Source organism: Pagrus major, chromosome 19, assembly GCF_040436345.1.
Source record: "Pagrus major chromosome 19, Pma_NU_1.0".
Classification (NCBI taxonomy): Eukaryota; Metazoa; Chordata; class Actinopteri; order Spariformes; family Sparidae; genus Pagrus; species Pagrus major.
In genome coordinates, this window is record NC_133233.1 from 12,684,513 (window position 1) to 12,692,998 (window position 8,486).

Below are 8,486 nucleotides of genomic sequence, written 5' to 3' on the forward strand. Positions count from 1 at the left end.
TCCTCCGTTTTTACAAAAAAAAAACTGATACCTTCATAAAAGCATTTAGGTTTAAAATTACATGACCAGGTTAAGGCCATATGGACTCTCCAGTGTTGTGCAAGCTCACAAGTGTGTCTACGTCTTGTCATGAAATGAGTGTAACCGGTCCTTTACATAATGCTGTGAGTTTGACTTGGGTGGAGGGACTTTGCAGCTGTTGGCTTCTGGTCTTACCCTTTCATGATGATGTATTGTCTCATTTACCTGCAGATATTTCCCAAGACTGGTTGGATGCTTCAATTTGATGTGCCATTTCATACGTGCTTCCAGTGTGGCTGACGATCAGACTTGTTTTTTTTAGCCCCGACATGCACAATTTGCATAAAAATGTGAGATTTTTTCAGTTGTAATTTGTACTGATTTGTTTTTATAACTCAGATATTCACATGAACTTGCTTCAGTAGTAGTGGTGTAGTAATGTTTTTTCCCCAGGATGACAAAGGCAGGACCTGCCTTACTCTGCCTTTAATTAGCTTACTCTGATATTCTTACCCTAAAATTCCTTTCAGACACAATGAAATTTTGCACTGTGCATGTGCTAGCCAACTGACGTTACATTGTTTTTGCTGATTTGTGCATGACAGTCCCGCATTTTCACATATTTCAAAGTTGCATCCCCCCATTTGATTGCATATGACAACTGACATTTAACTAAAGTCCAGCAGCAAAGTTGCTCCAGTTGTTACTGCTCCTCTTATATCAGTGCAGACTGTCAGGGTAGGAACACTGGTTGCAAATTTTAGCCTATAAAGCAAAGCTAATATTAGCAGCAGGCAACGAAGCAGTTTCCTTTCTTATATGATGGCTTGGTTAATAGCAAGAAGTTGTGAACGAACTAAGAGCATCCATGCTTTAATATCTCCATCACATAAATGGAAAATGGCAGTGTGATAATACCAGGATTGCCACTGTAACACAAGAGAAACAACCACAGCAGGAGACGCCATGTTGGAATCGTCCGGTTCTAACATAACTGATGACAAATGAGGGTATTGAAGGGTTGTCGCATTTCATAGGGGGAGATTTCAATCACTCCCCCTTGTAACTCTGCTCTAAAGGGCAAGGGGGCATTCGAAAACTTGGGGTAGGGGTAAAACTTAAAACTCTCCATGTTTGAACCGACCCAACCCAGCCAAAAAAGGCAACAACTACCTGCCCATCACAGGCAGAGTGGGGTGGGTTTCATCTAAATTGCCAGTTGCAAACAGGCATGTTCAGCTCATTGTACGCCAAAAACATGAGCGCATTCAATGAACGGTTCTTTTAGCGAATTCATACACAACGCTGCTGTAAACTGTACTTACTATTAACACTCCCTCTCCTCATTATCAGCTGCTTTTGTGTCAAAGATGAGTGCCTGAAATATAAATGTACCTTGAACCTTGAAGTCAATCGTCAGACCAAATGACAATACTCTACAGTGTGCAGCACGTGAGTTGATGTAATAGAGGAGTGTTCAGGGCCCAGAAGGTTCCTTCATGCAGCTGCACTCTGTGGCACTATTGACCCAAAATAGACAGATTCATGGTGTGTTTAGTTCTGTATCACGGCCACTGTTGTTGTCTGCCGCATGGAGTCCTTGTGACCAGGCCACAGAGTCGAGATAAAAAGCTTTACGGCTGTTTAGAGTTTTTAATCAGCTTTCTTGCTCAAAAGCCCAAACTGTTCCACTCGGAGAAAGTTCAAACACAGACGCTTTTGAAATTTTGCAAATTGGAGCACAAATTAGAGGCACAAGCACAAGACTGAGCAAAAAAAAAAACACCAAAATTTGTGCTCAAACAAGCAAAAAATTGCAAATGCTAACACGTGCTCAGTCACAAATCCATTCTCCCAAAAGTTATTCTTCTTCTACAAGTGTCTCTCCTCATACACCAGGGGCCAAAAGTGTCTCACTTTAAACAAATTGAATCTCCATTTTTGTTTTATCGTGATGTTTTTTTTTTATTTTCTTGTTTCTTGCCACAGGTGATGTGATGAATCTGACGTGAACAATACCACAAGAGGAAAAAAGCAAGTCAAGGACATTGGTTGGCTTTGTTGGTGGCATAGCTGGTGTGATGATAATTGTGAGCCTGACATGTTTATACTTAAATCAATTTGTACTCTTGTAATTGAGGCACTGTCATGCCTTTTGATGCCCTTCATGGCAGTTTTAATGTTCTTGCAGCACTAATTCTTCTGCTTCTGTGGTTAGGGCCCAGTAAAAAGAGGCTCAGTCATAACAAGGCAAATATTCATCATCCAGCTGCAAGGGGACCTGTTTCTCAGTCAAGTATAAAACTGAAGCATGTGATTTGAAGCTGTCATCGTCTGAGCTGTTTTAATTTTTTTGACCCTTGCTCGGGAAAAAAAATGGAAACTCCCGAAAGTTGGTGGAAATAAACAGCAGGCGGACTCGTAAAACACCTGTTTGCAGTATGGGGGCCTGAAAGCGGGAGTTGTTAATAGCCAGCCATAAATCGCTCACTCCATTGTTCTGTCACCAAGTTGCAGGCCTGCATTTCTCTGCGGGATTCATGAGGTAAAACTTTGTTGAAAGTATAAGGCCAACCCCTCCGTCCCCCACCCCCCCTGCTCCTTTGCTACTTTGACATCAAACATTTTAAAGCATCAATCGCCGGGCGCACCATGTGCACCTTTGAAACTGCAAAACGAACTTCTGAGCTGTGACACAAACATGCAAATCGCCTTTTGAATTTCGACTTCTTTGCAAGTAATTTGGTTCCCTTCACATCATCTACATAAAAAACCATTTCATTAAATTTGAATGAAAAATTGCTGTCTTCTTTTGTGGCACACAATTTGACTATATTGTAGATTAGTCACAGCCATTTAACAGAGGCTTTTTGGTGGAATGCTGATATTGAGAATAATGTTTGCGCAGAAAAACACGCTGATTTATCAGAATATAGCTGCTGTTGACCTTTTTGTGAGGGCTCTGGAGCACCAGCAGAGAGGGGTCTTTTTCCTAATCAGTCTTTTGACAACAAACACAAGCTGTTTGGGGCCACGGAAAGCAATTGAAGGTGTGTGAATGTGTGTGAAGAGTGCATTCATGGCTGTGTCACCTGGACAGCCAGAGTAAATCCCCCACCCCTTTTATTTTTCAAGTAGACCTTGTGGACGTCTCAGCCGTCTCATCGATACAAACCGCAAGTCTGACGAACAAAGGAGGAGGCAGAGAAATTGCAGGGAGGGGGCGGAAAGAGCAGTCGGAACAGACAAGCCCGGACGGGACGGGAGGGAGACCTCTGGCCTTCCACCCGTCGTCCCTCAGAGTCTGCTCGGACGAGGGGTTTGGCTCACTGTAACAGTCTGCACAAAGACAGCAGGAGGAGCAGAGGGCGGAGGGCTGAACACCTGAGATCAGATCTGCTGATCACTTGCCTGCAGTAAAGGGTCATGTCTGCATTTGTGAGGGGAAAAAACATCAAGGTGGTTAAAGCAAAAAGAGAAAGAAATCTTTTCTCATTTTGATTTTTTTTTTTTTGCATCTTAAAAGCTAGGAACGTCAAATACAGCTGATGTGTTATTGTTCAATTGCTGTTTTTCTTTTTTTCAACAGTTTCCAGTTTATTCAAATGGTAATTTCACTGATTATAAATTAGATTTTAAAAGGCAAAGTGTGAAGCATGTGAAACCACGATGACTCCTGCTAAATGAAGAATGCTAACTTCGGCTTTAAACAGTAGACAGGCGAGAGAAAAGAAAAGGGCCGCAGCTTTTCTACATTCTCTGTCTAGTTAATGTTGGGAGGCTCTAATAAAAAGCCACCATGTGCCAATTGAGCGCCTACAATTAACAGATTAGAGTGATAAAGAGGTTGCATGGCTGCGAGGCACGGGGCCGCCTCCCCGGGCCCTCAGGGCTCCACGATGGGCAGGAGCAGGAGAGGGAGGGAGGAGGGTGGGGGGCTGAACCACTGATGAAGGGCCCAGATAATCTCTTCCTCCCTCCTTCTCTCTCTCTCTCTCTCTCTCTCCCTTTCCCTCCTCCCACCACCCTCCCCTCTCACTTCTCCTCCCCTCTCCACCGCCGCCCCACCCCACCCCAATCCCTCGCACTCCGTGCCCTGGAGCACCTTTCGCAAATACCTGCTCAATATTCCAGTTGGGGGTGCAGCAGTGGTGGTGGTGGCGGTGGTGGTGGTGGTGGGGCATGTGGTGTGTCTGCAGAGGGGAGATACAACACACAAAAAAGCTGCTTGAAACAAAAAGCGGAACATCTGCTAAAGCGATTGCGAGGTAAATATGTTTGACAATTATTGTTTACAGTGACAGTGGTAACAGTTTCAACACCCAAATCAAAACCCCACCATTTCTCTATTTGCAGTGAAACAGATGGGCCTACAGCGATCCATTAGCAACCTGTCAAAAGCTTTACTCTCAACTTACTTTTATGTCTTTGCTTCTTTGCTGTGTGACTGAGGAGAGGCTCTATTTGGGCATAATGATTATTATCTATTTGCCCAGCATAAATCAGATACCTACTGCTCATTGTGTAGATGATCTTTTTTGTCTCGCGCCTTCTTTACTTTCTTCTCCTGCCAGTGTTTACTATTCAAGGAGAGCAGCTTGAATCCACATTTGTTTCTCCCTCTTCACATATTATTGTATTATTGATGGCGATACACTCTATGTTGCACTTGAAAGAACCTGCGTAACGATTTTTCCACCGCTCGTTGTTTTTGTTTGTTTGCTTCGGCAGTAAAAAATCTAATACATTTGGGGCATTTCTTATTATTCAGTAGTGAGCGGGATTATTCAACAATACAAATTATTAACAAGTTGCCTCTTTCATCCTGCCGCCTATATTCTCACGCTACCTTGAGAGATCGGCGCCGGCCATTATGGGCGAGCATGCAAAGCGAGGACTTTGAATACCATGATGTGAGGATCCTAATCAAATCAATTGGCAAACAAGGGAGGAACATCCGTGAGACCTCTTCCTCCATTTTTATACACCAGGCATGAAGCAAAGCACAGAATCAAATTAAGAATCCTGCGTTCTCGGGGAAGAGGAAGAAAGTTATTTCAGCTGCTTAGGAACTGGATTTGGACGCATGCATGTGTGTGTGCACACACATGCACGTCAGCATGCGTGTGTCTGTCACTGTCTGCCAGTGCTCATCAACAAAGACTGAGGCGTTATCTACCGCTACCCCTGTCACCATTTTTCCCCAGCACTGTACTGCTCTAAATACGCTCAATCAAATAATGTGTTGGGAATAATTAACCCCAGAGCCCCCATTGGTTCTAATTGGCACCTATTAGAGGGCTGTATGATTCCTTGATAAACACTGAGGAGAGAGAGCAAATGGCAGCAGTGGTGGGCGGAGGTTTGATTGGTAAGCAAAGTGCGGGAGCGATGCATACCGGGGGTAACCAACATTTAATTATCAATGAGGTTTTCGCAACACTTTAGAGAGGCCCCGGGCATCGTTTCCTTCAGTAGTAGTAATGGGCTCTTTTTAATGGAACTTGTGTTAAACACGGTGCTGCCACTGCAAAGCTTTGGCGTTCAGCCCCAGCCCTTAGTTGTGGCTGCTTTAATTTAGGTGACTACTGAAAGAAGACGGAGCTCATTTGGGTTACACACTTTGAAAGTGTGCACCGGGGCCACGGTGGAAGATAAAGAGGATGCCCATAGTCAATTCACATAGGCTGCATTTACATTTTCTCATTTGTATCTGCTGTGCAGCCCCTTTAAGAGGAAGGGAAATGATTCATCTATTCAGGTTGCATCTAAGAGGTTCAGAGCAGCATGTCTGTTAACTATACTCGTCCTTGTATAAAAGAAAATATTCTAGTTTTTATTCAGCGTTCTATAAATTGTTGTATGATAGCATTTTCAACTTTCAGGCCACAGCAGTGGAGACACGCTGTTTTAAATTATGGGTGCGGTGTCACTCTAATGTCAAACTCCTCCCGCTGTCACCACAGTCACTAATGTGGTTTCCCAATAAGACCAGTGAGAACTTTATATATGCCATTTGATTTTTCAACCAAACAAACTCGCCTCTGTTCTATATTTGACCCATTCATTTACCCTATAGTGTCAAAAAAAAACTGTTTTTTTCTCTTTTCTATTGAATGCTTGGTGTATAAACATCTTGCCGGGTCATGAACTGGTTGCCATGAGGGCTCAACATGTTACCAGACTTTGAACATAGTGAGTTCAAAGGAAATCCTCTGTTACGCTTTATGTCCCTGTTTATTTTTCTCACATTCAGTCATACTCAATCTGGACACAGCCTAATAAGCTATTTTTAATTAAGGATTGGAAGCCAAATCAAGAGTTTTGGGCCTTTATTGTGAAGGCCAATGACTGGGGCTAATGCTAAACTCAAAATTAAAATTGTTTGTTTTTCTGCTCTGTGAACACGTGCAGAATGTCTTTGTTATTATCATCAACATTCCATCTCTTACAGGTGTTTACTCCATCACTGGGACTAGCTATTTCCTGGCTAGTAATGTTAGCTTTAATGTTAGCCTCCTGGCTATCGTTCATCTCTTTAGCCTGTGTGGGAGCAGCTTTCTACACTGACTGATAAAGTTGGCCATAACATCATTGTTTGGGTCAAAAGTCCTTGCCAGCTCTCTCTTCTACTCTCGTTTCTTTGCTGGCATCCTGATTTATGTGCCAATCCTAGCATAGCAGGGAAGTTTACTCCAACATTAGCTAGTATTTAAGTTTAGATCAAAAAATTCTTCAGGTCATGTGACAAAAAATGACTCATACTATTTATTACTATTCAGGAGAGTGGTTGACATTATGAAACAAGTTATTTCACGAAAAAGAAAGAAAGGAATACATTTTATTTTGCTTGTTTAATTAAGTAACGGTGGGTATTCAAGATAAAAATCTGATTATATTTTCTTATATTAGGATGACTATTGCTGGCCTGCATGGGGCCCCCTTTGGACTGGGCCCCAGACAACTTTCCCCTTTTATGGGCAGCCCTGAAATGATCTGCTTTCTGTAATCATAATACTGACAAGATTCAACCAATAAACACACTAACAGCTTATTGTTTCATTTACAGAAAAATCAACAGAAAATTCACATTTGATGAAATAAATGTGAAAAGCATATAAAAAAAACATAGGAAGCCTTAGTCTACACTGAATATCATATGTCAAGCCATTGCCTAAACTGAAAAAGAGACAAAGCAATCACAACTTAAAACCAAGGGTGTTGTGTTATCTTACCTCACTTAAACTTGATGGAAATACTGTATTTATATCTGAGAAGGCTACAAATATGTGAGTCTGGTTTTGGATATGAATACCCTGGGAGGGTTGAGGTACTGGCTTGGCCTACATCCGAGGCCTGAGGCTCGATCCTCCTCTTCCACTAGCACTTGCATTGGGACGAACGTTGGGGCAAAGGGGCTCGGGGCAGAGCCAAGCCCAAATGTGACCCAGTTTTTCCGGGGTTCCTGATAGCAGACAGCTGGGAGTCTCAGGGTAACCCTCCATCAACACCAGCTCCTGTAATCCGGCCTAGCATGTGCCAATCAAGCCGAACGCGATGACAAGCTCGTGATGACATGACCATCGTCCGCTCTCCTCTCTTCGCTGCCTGGACATCTCAAACGCAAGCAAACATCCCAGTGATTATGGCATTTCAGTGTCAACTGGCATGTTGATTTTGGCCCGGAACCTTGAGATTGACAATGGAGAGACAACATGTTTGTGAGCTGTGCAAAGTTTATTGGGAAAGGTTGAGGTTTTTGGCACACAAGTGTTCATTGGTATTAGATGAAAACTTGTTTGTGGAAGCAAACCATCAGATCACATTTACATCCGTGAAGCTTCCAAAAACCATGAACCGTGAGTGAGAAATCTGTTCAAAAAAATCATACACAAGTGAACACACAAGACAACTTGAATGCAAACTTCGTTGAGATTTAAATATTGGCAGAAAATGCATTTCTTGCGAACAAAGCCTCATGAAAGTTCACACTTTTTTTTCATCCATTTTGAAAATGGTCTTTTCCATTTTCCATCTGTCAGGAGGGAATCCTTTTTCTGGACACTCACATATAAGCATACTGGAAAAGGGAGGGAGAGAGTGTGTGAGGGAGAGAGAGAGAGAGGGAGAAAGAGCAGCACATCTGACAATCCACTGGCATGAAAGTGAGCCCCTCAAGCTAACAAATTCAGAGAGAAAATTACAGTTTTGCGCGTTTGTGTCAATATGCATGTCAAAAGGTAATTGGGAAATTGTTCTGCAATGTCAAGTCCTGTTGGCAGTGTTTAGCCTGTGGTGAGATCAAAACCATTTCTTCACAGGCTCCGAGAGGCCAGACCAAGCTCTCCAACTCTCTCAACCAGACAAGACTCTCCTTTAAGCTAATAATGTGGCTGTTTATCGTGACGTTATTACATTATTATCGGCCGCTCATGGGATCGCCTGAAAATGGACAGAAAAACTTT

General features: G+C 42.8%; 1 protein-coding gene across 1 annotated transcript in view; it reads right to left on the reverse strand.

Annotated features, from left to right (window-relative positions):
* ofcc1 (orofacial cleft 1 candidate 1) overlaps positions 1 to 7,414 on the reverse strand; it is a 194,271-nt gene extending 186,857 nt beyond the window's left edge. The window contains exons 1-3 of the mRNA XM_073488057.1: positions 7,337 to 7,414; positions 4,061 to 4,214; positions 3,197 to 3,360 (exon numbers count right to left, since the gene is read on the reverse strand). Coding sequence (XP_073344158.1) covers positions 3,197 to 3,360; positions 4,061 to 4,214; positions 7,337 to 7,414 — 396 coding nt within the window. The remainder of the gene's footprint in view (positions 1 to 3,196; positions 3,361 to 4,060; positions 4,215 to 7,336) is intronic.
* Between the last annotated feature and the right edge of the window lie 1,072 nt (positions 7,415 to 8,486).